General features: G+C 27.6%; 4 protein-coding genes across 4 annotated transcripts; 3 read left to right on the top strand and 1 right to left on the bottom strand.

Moving 5' to 3' along the window:
* Positions 1 to 1790: 1790 nt before the first annotated feature.
* On the top strand, positions 1791 to 2423 carry OCT59_014739 (uncharacterized protein; the record flags this gene model as incomplete). The annotated part of the gene is made up of 1 exon (XM_025323702.1): positions 1791 to 2423. The coding sequence occupies one exon, from the start codon at positions 1791 to 1793 to the stop codon at positions 2421 to 2423; it is 633 nt and encodes a 210-aa protein (XP_025190011.1).
* Positions 2424 to 6564: 4141 nt separating this feature from the next.
* Positions 6565 to 7453, top strand: OCT59_014738 (uncharacterized protein; the record flags this gene model as incomplete). The annotated part of the gene is made up of 4 exons (XM_066150211.1): positions 6565 to 6739; positions 6970 to 7065; positions 7166 to 7172; positions 7261 to 7453. 4 exons carry the CDS (start codon positions 6565 to 6567, stop codon positions 7451 to 7453), a joined length of 471 nt encoding a protein of 156 aa, XP_066002399.1.
* Positions 7454 to 7548: 95 nt separating this feature from the next.
* Positions 7549 to 7919, bottom strand: OCT59_014737 (uncharacterized protein; the record flags this gene model as incomplete). Its single annotated transcript, XM_025329861.2, has 2 exons — positions 7549 to 7694; positions 7757 to 7919. 2 exons carry the CDS (start codon positions 7917 to 7919, stop codon positions 7549 to 7551), a joined length of 309 nt encoding a protein of 102 aa, XP_025190013.1.
* A 6913-nt stretch (positions 7920 to 14832) lies between these two features.
* Positions 14833 to 15657, top strand: OCT59_014736 (uncharacterized protein; the record flags this gene model as incomplete). Its single annotated transcript, XM_025312218.2, has 1 exon — positions 14833 to 15657. One exon carries the CDS (start codon positions 14833 to 14835, stop codon positions 15655 to 15657), a length of 825 nt encoding a protein of 274 aa, XP_025190015.1.
* Between the last annotated feature and the right edge of the window lie 826 nt (positions 15658 to 16483).

Below are 16483 nucleotides of genomic sequence, written 5' to 3'. Positions count from 1 at the left end.
TATGGGTATCCGAGATCGGCATCAGACAACAGCAGACTTTGCATTATACACGCAATTAATTAGATTATTGGATTAAAAACGAATATCTTTTTGTTTATATGTGTATTTTGAATCGGAGCAATGGACTTCTTTATTATCTCAAATCGAGTAATATGATTTTCGCTCAAAAACCTCAGTTACCGGAAATTAGCTATTATTAATACATGTTTAATAATAACACAAAATAATTTTTAATCTAAAATGGATAAATTGTTTTCCCTATACCTATCGATCGTCACAGATAAGAAAATTAAGAAAATGAATACATATAAGTAAATAAAAGAGTTCTAACCTAATTAAGCAGGTAATCGATAAAAAAAATTTTTTTTTTGTAATGAACAAGATATTTTGGTGAGTTCAGTTATTCTGATTAATAATCTTGTAAATATTCTATGTACTAAATTAATCATAATAACAAAACGCTTATTCTATTCACTACTAAAAATGGCAGTTACAAGTTTGATACAGAGTTTCAATCGCAATAACAATAAAAACGAATTTACGGATTATATGAATATTATGCGTCGTAAGATAATATTGTTCATTATTCATTTATTCATTTATTTTTAATTTTAATTTAAATTTAATTTAATTTAATTTATTATTATTATTATTATTATTTGAAGGAGAACTGCGTGACTATCGTATAATTTATATAAAGAAACAAGATTTAACATAATACATAATTTCAGAGTTTTCGCAATCAAAAAGAAATTTTATTGTAATAATTACAAATTTGGGTACATAGAGTCATAACTATTTGTAAGGATTGTTTGTAAACTTGCATAAACTTTCGGAATGTATAGGAATTGTTGTAACATTTAGTTGCGCGTTTGTATTCAGAGTTTTTGAATAAACAGTAGTATTTTCAGGATAATCCGTAATTTAACCAACTGATATACTGCACATGTTTCCCATTCTTTTTTAAGACCTTTATCAAAATTATATAAATGATTTGGAAATCTTCTAATTGCATGCAGCGAATCATTTATTTAAATTTTTAGAATTCATGAATGATAAAATTACATACTCTATCCATACCAATGTGGCCAAATATTGCCAAATTTCGTCTCATTTAAATATGGCATATCGATTATGTATAATATATCGTGTCGCTCAAATAATTTGCACAATGTGTTTCAATTTGAAACACTGATTTAGGACAATACCATACGAGATAAGTAACGGCACATATAAACACAAAATATTTGCTTATTAAACAAAGGAAGCACCCAAGAGCACAATGGATGTTATAATTTTTCGATTGTTTAAAAATTTTTAATTTTAAATAAGCTCAAACTGTGTAAAAAAAAAGAGATTATCTTAAAGGCCAATAATAATAGATAATCTCAAAGTTGTAATTTTTAATAATTATATTGCCAAGCATCAATATAATTGATTATATAATTTTTTTATAAACATTATTGCTTTATTTGATTAGTACAAAGATAATTTACTTGTTACAAAATTGTGATCGAAAACAATACATGCAAAGAATTAATTTCATTAACCAAAAAAATAACATTATTTAAAGTTTGTGCTATAATTTAAGCAACAAATAATTTTATCCTTATAAGACAATTTATTGGATCAATGCGTTTATAAATAATGGCAAAGAATTTTTTTTCTTTTTCATAGAATTAAATTAAAATTTACAGGATTAAAATTCTATATACCCAACAGCTTTCATTCATTCATAAATATTTCGTATAAGTGCTCAATCCTGGTCTCTCCTGGATCACGTCAATAATATGAATGCCAACAACCAGACAATTCCTAATTACTCTTCGCCATATATGCAAGATTATCAGGAACACTCATTTTTATCAGCTCGTCCTCAAGAAAATATTTTCACGAATAAATGCTCGTTTTTTTATGCGCCAAGCAACGATTTCCAATTGTATCACGTCCTCTGTGAGGAAATGCCGTTGACTTTTGAACTTGTATCGCAATTAATAGACGATACTGATAGTAACTCAATTCATAATTGTTCTCAGTTTAATAATATTTATGAATTTTACCATCAACAACCTGAAGTTAAGAAAATCTATCGAGTAACTTGCGAAATGATTTCACATACACTTATATTTCAATTTTTGAATAAAATCATTTATGGTAATCATTCCATTCAATGCGAATATCAGCAGCAAGAATTTTCTAAGAGTCATCAAGAAAATCTTAAATTTCATTTGAAAAAAGACTTAATTCATTACTTGACATCAAGCTCGCCGACTTATGGACAAAACTTTGATTTATTTAAGATTTTTATTCAAGATTATTATGCATATGAAGGCATGATTAACCCTAATAGTACACCAACAGTTAATTCTCAAAATGATAGATACAATCAAGAGTATTATGGTAATAATTATTTTCAATATTAGTTTTTTTTTACACCAACATAAGAATTTAAGAATTTATATTTATTAAGGTAATAACATTCACATAATTTCAATATGAAAAAAAAATTCGCTTTGGATAAATGCCAATAAATATTTCATATATAACATCCGATACAAATTATTATTAAAATTCTAGTTGTTGCTTCGCACCAGGATTGGCTGCAATCCTGGCCAGAATTATATGATTGGCATATAAATTTTGCTTTTTTGAAATTTTGTTTAACGTAATAGACTGGTCAATGGAAGCAAGGTGACACAATTTAGGATTTATTTATACAGGTAATCTAAATGTTACAAATTTTTTTAATCATATAAATTATATAGATTTTTAAATTGTATAGATTAACGGCTGTAGTTTTGACCGATTTTTATAGATCGCTCTTATTTTACTATCCATAAAAATATTTATTAAGTTCTATCACTAATAAATGAACACAACACAATGGACCTATTTGTTTTTAATCGTATTTAATTTATTTGTAGACAAAAACTATTTTATGAATAAAAAATGAATTCAAGTCTAATGAGGATTTTAAATGTATCTCAAATTGTTTTATTTGAACAGTAGAATCATTACAGATTGCAAATTAATCAGTGTATATTAAGTATTAATTTGAAGATGAACTTCTCTAATTCCGAATTCCAGAAACCCTTAGTACAGATAAATTTTCAGAAAACAGTATTTTTTCTATATATTTACAAAATGATCTAATGATAAATTATTGGATCCTAATCATGACATCAATTAGAGTAATAATGACCGTATTCACCGTAATATATCAAAGTATTTTAATGCGTATTTCACATTCATAGTATTAGGGCATTATAAATTACAGAGAATTTCGGGATTAGCGGTAAGGATTTTTGATCGTTGATTTCTGTATGGCATGGAGCAGAATCTAAAAAACTTTTTAGATTTCTTGTTTAAATATTGAAAATCTTTTATAATATTTTGATGCCACAATGGTGATTTATGTCATAACCATTTGTTAGCTGATTAAGGTTTCATTAAGTATGTGTTATTCTTTTGTCACTACTGTACCAAAGTATTAATTGACGATCATACTAAACCATGAAAATCAATAATATATGGTTTGTTTGATGCCCAAATATGGTCCAGATTTTTAAATGATAAATTATATAAATTATTTTAATTAACGTTTCACTCTTCATACTACCGAAAAGGTTTTGGTACCACCAATAAAAAAGCTTAGATCTGGGCCTTACATAAATCTTGAAGCTTAAAGCATATTCTAAACTTAAAATAAGGTTAATATATATTGAAAAAAAAGCGATGGAAGTATGATACGTAATAAAATTCACTATGAAAATTATAAAAATGTAAAAAAAAAATGAAAATAATGATTAATTTAGTTAAATATTGATATGTTGTGTAATAATTACCGTTTACTTTTTTTTTAAAAAAAAGAAAAAAATATAATATTTCTCAGTAAATTAAAGTTGAAGTTGGTTTTCTTTTTTTATTTTACCATCTTTTTAAAAGATTATCGTTATCTGAATTAAATAAAATAATATAATCTCCAATAATATTTTGAATTATTTTTTTTTTAAAAAAAAAATAAATCTGGAATTTTTTGCCGTTATGCAAGAGGAATCAGAATATTAGTGACCATCACATGATGATCACACAAGTTTAACACGCAAAAAATATGAGCGGGTATTTCAAGTGATGACTAGACATGCATATTGCACCTTAATTTGTATAGTTCTGAATGAGACAGCAAATTACAGTCATCCTCCCATATAATCACACCCTTCGGGACCAAAAAAAAATGGTGTGACTATAAAAATTATATATGATGTGATTAAAGGGAAGGTTTTTTTAATAAGTTTATTAGTAACTTGGGATTAATGTAAATGTGCTTATAAGGGAGTTGTGATTATACAGGGGGTGACTATATGGGAGGACGACTGTATTATGAAAAAATTGCCGACTTGATCTTAATTCCGGCCCAGTCTAATAAAATACGATGCTCACATTAAATCAAGAGTTAAGAGTTTATAGTTAGACTGATTGATATGATGATTTATTATATACATGTGCATCGCATATGCCTATTCGGCTATTCCTATTCTGTCTTATGCTTTACGCACATGCTTTAGATCAGCTTTTTGTAAATAAAGGTTCAAAAAAAAAATAATAATCTAAAAAGCATGAAAAGCATGATTTGTAATATAATATTAACCAGCTATCATACTGACGAACTGGAATTTTTTTTATTTACTTATAATAGTTATATTGAAAATTAATCTATCATCATTACATAAAAAAAAATTTTTAACATATTTAATTTAACATAATTTCTTATTAATAATACTATTTTTAACATTTCTAACTTTCGACTATATACTACTCCACCATATGTAACTTTTCTTCAAGAAACTTATATTACGAATAACCATTCGTTCTTCTATAAACCATGCAATGACTTTCCCAACCCCATTCGTAATGACAGTATTAATACATTTTGTCACGAAAAAACCTGAAATTAAAAAAAAATTACAAAGTAACATGTGAAATGGTTCCGTATGCATTTATATTTCTGTTTTTAAAATAAATTATTTAAAATTTGATTCACTAAAAGTGAAAACATCAATAATTTCTGAGATATATCGGGAAATCTAAAAGTATATAATGAATTCTAATACAAAAGTATTTTAAGTTTTTTTTTTTCAAAAATGCAATGTAAATGCTCCTCTTAAGACTTATGTTGTCATAACCGTACGTTTTGATATATGACCTTATGTAAGCTAGGTTTATGTAATTCGAAAGTTCGAAAAGTATGTGAAATATGAACAATATTTTGTTCATCTATTAAGGAGGGTATCATTTTTTAAATTCTTATACAATATGAACTTTAACATAAAATAGAATAAAATTTGATGGCCAAATAACCATCATTTAAATTCTGTTACATTCATAACGAATCTTTAAAGAAGAAACTAAAAGATTTGCCATCAAGTAAATTAAAACATTAAAACTTTGGATTTATGTTATTCTACTATTAATGTTGCAAATTCACAGAATTTATAGCTAATAAAAAAAGGAAAAAACCGGGGTTGCTAGTTCACACATCTACGGAGATATTTCACCCCTATTAAAAAGGGACCATTTGAAAAAATATCTCTTTTATGATATTACAAATTGAATCATATTAATTACCGTATACATCCGAAATCAAGCACCCTTTTTGACCGTAATGCTGGCCGGGAACAGCATAATGTAGGCCATAATTTTCATAATTCTGGCCAGGGTGCTATTTTGGGGTGCTTAATTTCGGATGTATACGGTAATAAAATGGCTTGATTATATAACAGATAATCAGATCTAGTTTTAAATACAAAGTTATTTTCAATGGGAAATTGAACCTATCACTTAGATCAGGCCATTATTTTTTATTGGTGGCCTGATTCTTGCATGCATAAATTTTAGATTGGCTGTTTCACGCATCGATCATTATTAGTTTATGTGTACAAAAATAAATCTTATTATCCCATCGGTATTATGTAGTATACACCGATGGATTTTTTTGTAAATTACTCCACCAGAATCGATTCCCATAATTAGAATCGATTTTAGAATCGATCAATCGCGATTAATCGTTTCTCAAATTTCGATTCTAAATTCGATTTTCGATTCTGATTAATCGTTTCTAATTGATTGTGCACCGTTAAATTTGTGGCAAAGCAATTCCAATGATCAAAAATTTAACATTCTATTTATTTTAGTGTTGGTCGCCGTAATATTTATAACTGGTGCAACTTTATGTCGTAATTAATACGTATCACGTGACTTATGATACTAAGCGATCAGTATGACATGTCCTTTTTGGAAATTTGTGCAACAATAGCTTCCGATCTGATCCGATTTTCACAAAAACGGCGTAAATTGAGCAGAAAAATCCGCGTTATAATCTATTTCCATTCTGTTCCAATTTTTTTCTTTTTATAATTATGTCTAAGAAGGATATTGAATATGCTTTAACGTTATTAACAATACAGGATTTATACAGGATTTAAATGACTCTTTTGACTCTTTTAATGATGATGAATTAGATAATAATAATGATTTAATGATATACGGTTTAAAAAAGTTATACGAATGGAAAGACAACAGTTTAACAAGCTAGTGCAAGTTTTACAGAATGATACAGTTTTTCAAAACAAAGGAAATAAGCCGCAGGCACCAGTTGAATTTCAATTAGTAATATTTCTTAGGCGTTTAGGTTCTAAAGATGATATTTTAAGTATTTGTTCTCGATTTGGAATATGTGAAGGTACTGTAATTCTTTATATTAACCATGTAATGAAGGCCATTAGAAATAAAAAATTGGAGTTTGTTCAATGGCCTAAGAATAATAATAATCATGCTATTGTTCATGCAGGGACTCATTTTATTTCAAATTAGGCACCTGCACAAGATCCAACAGCATTTTTTACAAGAAATACGCAATTAATTGTCAAGGAATTGTTGATTTTAAAGGAATTTTTATTAATTATATAATAGGATGGCCAGGATCAGTGCATGATGCACGAGTCTATGCTAATTCAGATTTTTTTCTTAATACAGCAAAATATATTGAAGGAGATGATTATGTGTTAGGTGATTCAGCATATCCAATCTCTTCCTTTTTAATTACTCCTTTTAAAAATCCTTTTAATCATTGACAATGTCAATTTAACTTTATTCATTCAAAATATAGAGTTGTTGTAGAACATGCCTTTGGTAGATTAAAGGCTAGATTCAAAGCATTAAAAGAATTATCTGTAAAAGATATAAAGACAGCAATTAAATTAGCAGATTGTGGTATAACTTTCTTGAAATTTGTGGGGAAATTTGGAAGATTAACGATCAAAATGATGATGATGATGATGATGATGATAATGATCGATATGATTGGGAAGATGAAAGTGATGAAATTTTAAAATTAGAAGGCGAACTTAAAAAGAGAAAGAATGTTAAATCAATATGTAGCATAACAAGTAATTGATAAGCAAATTTTACAAAAAAAAATATTTATATTATATTATATTTAACAAATTTATTTAATTATGTAAGGCAAACTTCATAATCTATACAAAATTTTCATTCATTATTTTTGCGAAATTTTAACATCTCATTTTCAGCACGCAATCTTTCTATCTCCAACTTACTCTTTTCCAGCTCATATTGCTGAATTAATTCCTTTTCCTCCAATTCAAATTTCTTTTGGCTTTCACGCTCCTCTAAGTCTAGTTTTTTTCATGAAATCTATCCCTTGATTCTCCCATTGCTGCAATTACCCCAGATATACCTTCAATTCCTGTTGATTTTCCTTTCTTTTTTCGTGTTTCATCAGCCTTATAATTTTCTTTATTATCTGAATTTTCGCCATCAGAAATAGGAGGAGAATCTGAAGTTGAATCTGTAACATAATCCGGGTTGATGGCTTTACTCTGTGGCAAAATTTCTTCCATTTGTGAGAACCAAATCCATTCTAAACTACCTTCACCAGTAGGATTAGCTTTTTTCTTTTTTTGCAAATACGTTTCACGCAATTTCCCAAACTTATTTCTGATTTGATCAAGAGTACGTCCTGGTAACACGTTTTCATTTATAATTTTTTGATAAGGCCACACAAATTCGATTTTTCGATTCACTTCACCCCGCCGGGTCACTTTTTCAAATTTCAATATATATATAAAGTTTGTCACGTTACGTGATCAGAACGTAATTTTATTGGCGGGGTAAGTTTATCACGTGTCTGAGAACTTCTGGAGCGAAAATAAATTCCTCCCCTTTAAAAGTCAACCAATCAGATGGCACGATTTTATATATAAACTTTTTTTATTAATAAACAATAAACCCCGGGTCCCCGGGTCGATTTTAAATTTCAATGTTACGTGAACCGAAAAATTGAATTTGTGTGGCCTTAGGCGAAAATTGGTTCTCATAACCGTCGATCTAGTTTTAAGAAAATTTACAGGAAAATTTTGTTAATATTAATAATTAGCAGATTATTCAGTTTATGTAAAGAAAAAAAATTTAAAAAAATTTGGGACTACCATTTTTAACTTACAATATATAAAATTTTTAAATAAAAATACCGACCGCCGACCTCAAAATTTTAAATCCATGAAACGAGAACCAATTTTGACTTCATTTGTAATATTTATTAATTAGTCAGCGAAATATTTACAATTTGTAGTAATTAATCTTGGCGTGATACAATCTAATAATCAGCCGGTTGCACTGAATTAATGACAAATTCTATTGAATTAACCTAATATCAAGTGGACGTGGCTTAGAAAATTTATTATATACTCATATACGGAATCTGCAAAAATACATTGACGCGTCGTTATTTTTCTTTTATAGACACAAAGAGATTAATTGAAAAATAATATATTACTTTTTTTTTTATAATTAATGATTAATGACAAAATAATTTATTATTTTTTTTTATTTAATATTTAGTTTTATGCGGTTGTAGTTTAGTATTTATTACCTAATTAATGTACTTCACTAATTAAAATAAAATTTTTTTAATTTAGAAATAAAAAAGTATTAAATGAACGCAAATATAAATATCTTGTTTATCACATATCGCATATTTTGACCGGGTCAAGAAAGTAATACGAGGAGGGTCAAGAACGTAATTTTTGCCACTCCAACAGATTCGACGATCGATTACGCATCGACTATTATTTGCACGCGGGTGGTTGGAATAGTTATATTCACGATTGTCACGACCGACAATCTATTTATAGAAATCATTCATCTTTTATAGATTATGTTTCATTATTTTCTTTTTTCTTTAATATAGATTTTTACATTACTTCATTTAATTTTTCTTTTTTTTCGGCGTCTTCTTCTGGTGTTAATTAGCCTGGTCATGCCTAGGGTTCTTTGAGAATAATGGGCAGGGCGACTCCTTTTCCGGTGCCTAGGGGGTTGGACGAACTCGCAATAGTTTAGTTTTGTATCGTTTTTGTAACGCGTATGCTTGTAGTCCCGGCTTTTGTCTCATATTTTAAAAATAAAAATAAAAATAAATAAAAATTTGATCAACCGCTATGCAATATTCCTTCTTTGAAAATAATATTTTTTCTCTCTTTAAATGGTAAAAACTTTGAAATCGCAAGTAAGAAAATAAGTATTTCTTGTCTTTTGTTATTTTCACGTCTCTTTTTTTTTATTGAGGACGTTATTAACGCTTTCTTTTTTTAGGAATACCTTGAATTTCGGTATAGACTTTGAAATCATAAGGTGGGTTTCTTTATTTTTTTATCTTTTTTTTGTTTGAAAATATTATTAGATCTTTCTCACTCTCTTTTTTCGGAACACCTTGAGCTTTGGTATAGACTTTAAAATCATGAGTAGAAAGGTGAGTTTCTTGATTTTTTATTATTTTTGCGTCTTTTTTTTGTTTAATAATGTTACTAAAGTTTTTTCTCTCTTTTTTTTTAGGAATGGTATGGATTTTGAAATAATGGTGAGTTTCTTGTTATTTTGGTGTCTTTTTTTTATTTGAGAGTACTATCAGTGTTTTCTTTCTTTCTTTCCCTTTTTTTAGGAATATCACAGGTCTTGATATGGGCTTTGAAATCATAAGAAGGCGAATTTCTTGGTTTTTTTATTATTTTGGTGGATTTTTTTTTATTAAGATCGCTATTAACGTTCTCTCTTTTTCTTTTTTAGGTTTACCTGGACTTCAGTATGGGTTTTAAAATCGCAAATATTATTATTTTGGTGTCTTTTTATTTGAGAACACTTTTTTAAAAAGCCATTTCAAGTTCAAAAAAAAAATAATAATAATAACCAAAAAGCCGTATGTGTTTATTTGATAAATAATTAGCCAATCAAATTTTAAAAAAAATAAAGGGGTGCGTTTCAGCGTTTGAATGTAGGGTTTAAACTCTATTATGAAATCAGCTATGCATAATGATGTATTAAATATTGATCATCAAAAAAATGGGATAACTGATAATCCGGTTTTAATTAAAAATTCGAAGTTCACGTTGATTGACAGATAAAAAAACCAAATTTGTGTAATCATACATTTCTATTTAATCTTATATGGATTACTTTCAGTTCGTCTCTTTTTATTAAAAATACGTAAGCAATTATAAAGTTTAGCATTTATATAAACTCACATGTCCTAAAAATACCTATTTTGAGAACAGGTTAAGGGCACCAGACATATTTTTGACTATAAAAGTACAATGATAATTTTAAAGTTAAAGAATATACTAATTAGTCCGAAGTGTAACGTACTCCGCTTGATGACGGGATGTCCGTCCGGCCAATAAGACTTTAAAGTTTAAATGGCACTTCGTTTAATAACGGTTTCCGTTTAGTGATATTAATTTTTATTAAAAGTACAAAATAAACGTTACCGAGAACATTGATACATAAAAATATAAAAGTAAATCTCACCAATTTACGAGTGTCTAAAAGACATGTATGGCTTAAAAAAAATGATCGACATGCATAATCAGTGGTCAATTTAAATTTCGAGATTTCGTGTAGGAAATATATCTTAAGCGTTGTTTAAATAAACTCAGATGTAATTTAATTTATACGGAAAAAATAATTCGTAAAACATCTGATTATCTTATGTTGATTTCAAAGATAACGATAATAATGTTCCAAAAATGAAAAAACATTTTGATACTATTTAACATAAACCATATAAACCTTAAACCAAAATTGGGTATAACAATAATAATGGGCGGAAGTCAGTGAGAGGGAAAAAGTCCAAAAAATTATTTCGACATAATTTTCTGATCACATCATTGTGCATAAAAGAAATCTTGTAACCCACTTAAAAATAAATTAGAAATTCTCTTTTGAATTGACATGATAATGTATTCTATCAAATATACAATGTGAAAAGATATCATTTAAAATCTATTTTTAGATTGTCGATCGAAATTTTCGGAAATTTACGGTAACTCGTAAAGTATAAAACATGTTATGTTCACATGTGTTTTGGATTATACTTTTTTGTTTCACACACATACAAAATTCCTATTTGAATTATATGCATAAAATGTCATCTTTTTAGAATTATGGATAAATATTCTGAATATTCGGATATTCCGATTTTGAATTCTTTTGGATTAATACTACTATAACACAAGTTATATCATCTAATAGTTAATACTTTATTTTTTGTGAAGTAACCTGACTTTTGCATGCATAAATTTGTAACCGGATTTTGTGGCTAAAAAAAAGCTTGGCAACGGAACAATATTCCTTAGGAGTAAAATCGTAAAAAAAAACTAAAAATTAAATGACATCATCAATAAAATGCTCTAGATATTTAGTAGGTAACACGTTTTGGTATGAGTTGTTAAGAATGTTTGCGTACTTTATATGTTTATGGAAAAACTTATACATAATATTTATCCAATTTTTTTTAAAGGATAAATGGGCAATTATTATTTCTGCATTTTAAGGATTCTTGGAAGGACAAATGGTATTTATTGTTGACTTAAAAATATTAAAATAGAAAATTCTATAAATAATTTCAAGTGACTAAAATTCATATATTTGTAGTGTTACGTTCTTATAATTTGGCTATATGTATGTATATATTATCCCCTTTTTATCGATCTACAAGGCACTTACGGTTAACGGGAAATGTTGAAAACATGATCCTACATAGTAACCCGCTCATGTAGTTTATCCAGATATAGCTTTCCAAAATACTCTAGTGTCATGATGATCATACCCCCATAATGAAAATTCGAAAAATATGTATTTAGTATACTTGCCGTCGGAATTAATTACGCCATATGAAGTTTTATAGTGTAATATATATATTAAATCGCCGTAATGCCATAATTATTTAATGTCAAAAATACAAAATTACACATATTTTTTTCTGATTATACCGTAGATAATTTGTAATTCGTAAATCTATAATGCTGGTCTCGATGATTTGTTAAATATTTAAATGGTAAAATCCATATTTTGTGATGCCGTAATTTCAATTCGGCAATTCCGACGGCACCTATAGTATTTATTTATATCGCCCTTTGCGTTAGAAGTGATTTTTAAGAGATTTTACTCAAAATTATTTTTGTAATACCAAAAAATCATGTGACAGATGATAAATAATGAGTTTAGTTGAGTAAAAATCTACGTTTGAGAAACTCAATTACTTAACATGGCGTAAAAAGACCCATTTACCTTCTTATAATTACAAAAGTTAGAGGTAGTATGAACGGTAGTTCTTCCTCGTACGGTCGCACCATATTATTAATTGTCAAGAAATTTACAGATTAATTCATTCCTTATATAAAGCTATCTTAAAGTCCATTTAAAAAAAAAAACTTCGCCCTAAAGGTTCTTTCCCCTCTCTTCTTAGGACGTTTTCTGAAATAATGGCAAAAGATAGCAACTAATGCGCACAGATATCAAAATTTGATGCAAATGAAACGTTTTATTAAAATGCTATTATAATTATTAAGAAAAATAAAGCTTTTTTTTACTTATGATATAATGATATTGAATTTGGGGCATAATCAATCAAAAAATTGGATAAAGAGCTCGTTCTCAATATCCGGTGGGAATCACGATAAACAATCCGAAAACATTATTCGTTACTAAATTGTATTACAGCTGATTTCATAATATACGGGACATACTGAGAGACAACTCGGTACATTCGGCACTGGTCCGAGCACAGTGGTGCAGTATTCTGACTTATAACGAATCTTACCGAGTTTCTCTCGGCATTGAGTAAAAATGATGGGTGTCCCCGTATACGTACAACAGTGAAATTCGATATAACGGAACCCCAATAAACCGGAACTGGCCTTATACCGGAACTTTTTTCCGGAACCAAATCACATATATTAAAATATAACGGAATTTATTAGTAAAATCTCGATAATAGCTATAACGGAACAAATTTTATTTTTTTTTTTATTTTTTATTTTCAAGATATAGACACGACTGGAGTAACGGAACAAATAACAGAACGGTTATAATAAAAATGGTTCGATATACCAGAACACGTGACGATTCACAATTTTAAAACCAATAAAATTACGGTATTTTCACGTGATACAGATAATCTCATTTTTTTTGAGCAACATGATAATTTTTTTTTTTTATAAAAAAATTATTTCGTATAGTAAGAAAAAGCAAAATTTTTTTAAGTTTTGGTAAATTTCAGTGTATAAAATTTCTCAAATAATGTTTTAAATAAAATAATCTAAATTTTCAATGTTCGTCGCACATGTCGCACAAATAAAAACTTGATATATCGGATTTATATATAAAATCCGGTATATCGAAATTTTTTGATATATCGGAAGTCTCGATATACCAGATATTTTTACTGGAACGGATGGTTCCGTTATATCGAATTTCACTGTGTATTATGAAATTGTATTAACACAAAAATACTAATATAATACATAGTATAACAATAATATATAATATTCGGCAATGCAATTTAACTTTGCCGAATATAAACAAAATAGGATTTACATTATATGTTAATAAATACTTTTATAGGTTAAACATTCCTGTGGTAGTACATTTTTATGATCAACAACCCAAAGAATTTATTCTGTAAAGTGTGATATTAAACATATTGTATACTTTAATTAAATACTCGGATTTCTTGAACCTATGCATAATATGCATACTCTGATTATTGATTATGGTAATTTATTCGAGGCAGAGAATTACTAGAATACAATTGAAATCGCAATTTCAATTGTCCGAAATTCGCAACGATTTTCTCATTTTAGATATATAAATAAATATTTATATTATTTTAATATAGCAGTTTTTCTGTCTATTTTTTAATACCATTTGACAATTTATGGACGTGTAATTTTTCCTTTTTTAGCACGTATTGTCCAATTGATACACAGATGTTTTCATTGAACTTTAACATATCAGTTTAGAGACATAATCTAGTCGCTATAAACATAGTCTAGTCAAAACTTAAAAAAAATTTTTAAGGAATTGGTATAATCATACGATATCGAGTTATAATACACAAGCAGTGTTTATTTTTCATGTTCGCAGCGCACATGATCAGAATTTTGCGCACACCTTTTTTAGAAAGGATGTGCGGCATGCGCACAAAAAATTCTTATGTGATTGGACGCATATGTATTACAGTACCTATTATAGTAGTATAGCCATACCACTTTGCCGCACAATAAATTGTGCGCCATCCGCACAGTAACTTTTTATCGAAAAATTAACACTGTTAACACAAGATTTTCTTTTATAAAGCAATTTTTTTTTATTTAAAAATTTTTTAAAAAAAATTAATACGAAAAAAAAATAACGTACAAATCACTCTATTCGCTCTAATTATATTGATCAAAGTTAACTTTCATTAAAACGACAATTATGAATGTTCCATATAGTCTTCAACCTAATACTCTTAACATTACTAATACTGTACAAGACATCCCAGCCGTTCTTATTAGTAATAGACCTAATGAATTGCAAATGTATCCTATTACCATGCCTCCTACTACATCTAATGAAAATCCATTGTTTCTTAATAATAATAACATCCAAGCAATACCACCAAGTCATTCTTTACAACCCACTCAAGACTATCTGGCATCTTATCCATGTTCATTAACCCATCATCAAGAAACTACTTTTGTGAGCGAATATTCGTTCTTTTATAAACCGTATAACGACTTTCAAATGTATCATATTGTTTGTGAAGAAATACCGTTATCTTATGAATTTGTCGCTCGGTTAATAAATAATCCAGACCTCATTCGTAGTAACAAGATTTGTAGATTTTATCACGAACAACCCGAGATAAAAAAAATTTATCAAGTAACATGTAAAATGGTTCCACATGCATTTATCTTTCAGTTCCTGAATAAAATTATTTACAATATTCAATCCACTAATGGCGAATATCAGCAGCAACAAGAATTTTCTGTTATTCTTCAGGAAAACCTGAAGTTTCATTTAAAAAGAGATTTAATTCATTATTTGATGCCAAAAAGCTTTCACGAAGAAAGTTATTATTTACATAAGAGATTTGTTCAAGATTATTGCAAATATGAAAGTATAATGGATTCTAAAACGGGAGCATTTAATACGTTTCAACATCAATGTTTTACTTCTCAAGGAAATTTACATCGCTTACAAAACGATAATAACGATAGTGTTAATTATGATCAACATTATTATAAAAATCAAACCTAATAATATAATATATATAATATGAAAATTAAGGTTAATAATAATTAGTTACAATATTGTAATTAGTTAAATTAGTTAATAAAACAACATATATACGACAATGTCCTATAATGGACCTTTACGTAATATTATTAAGAAAATTTAATTTTCTGGAGGAGAGTTACAACTATGCTTTGATTTATGACATAATATAGCTTAAATTTTCCATAATATGAAATACTATGTACAATATTTTTCAATTAATATGGACGGGTATTTTACATGAATAAAATTTTATTGATTATATGATCATTAATTTAGGAATTAATAAAATCGTTGGAACGAGAATAATGAGATTCGTTTTCAATTAGTAGGCAAATGTGTTGATTTATTTAATTTATATAACATACGCATCACGCTAAATCGGAGGCCAAATAATACAGATGGCTTGTCAAGTTTCATATTTTCTCTCCAAAAAAAAGGTTTGTATGCTATTTTCGACTTTAAGGAATTTCATTCGAGATGATGAAAATATTTACTTTAATAATAAAACACGTATCAAGTTTTTGACGATACGTATTTTTATATACTATACATTATACGAGGAAATTTCTTCCTGGTTAAACTCAGTTATTTTCTTTTTTAATTTAATAGATAAAAAAGTTTTTAATTAAGATTTATAAGATTTATAATATAATAAGTGTGAACATGAATAATTTCTTTTAATGAACGATATTTCTCTAATTTGAATTAAATTTCGGTTATTAGACGGATGAAAGTTTAATTTTATACACTAAATGTAAAAAACTACTAAAATATGTATATATATATTGTATGATGAATCGATTAG

Source organism: Rhizophagus irregularis, chromosome 22 (genome assembly GCF_026210795.1).
Source record: "Rhizophagus irregularis chromosome 22, complete sequence".
Classification (NCBI taxonomy): domain Eukaryota; kingdom Fungi; phylum Glomeromycota; class Glomeromycetes; order Glomerales; family Glomeraceae; genus Rhizophagus; species Rhizophagus irregularis.
This window is presented reverse-complemented; position numbering and strand designations above follow the sequence as displayed.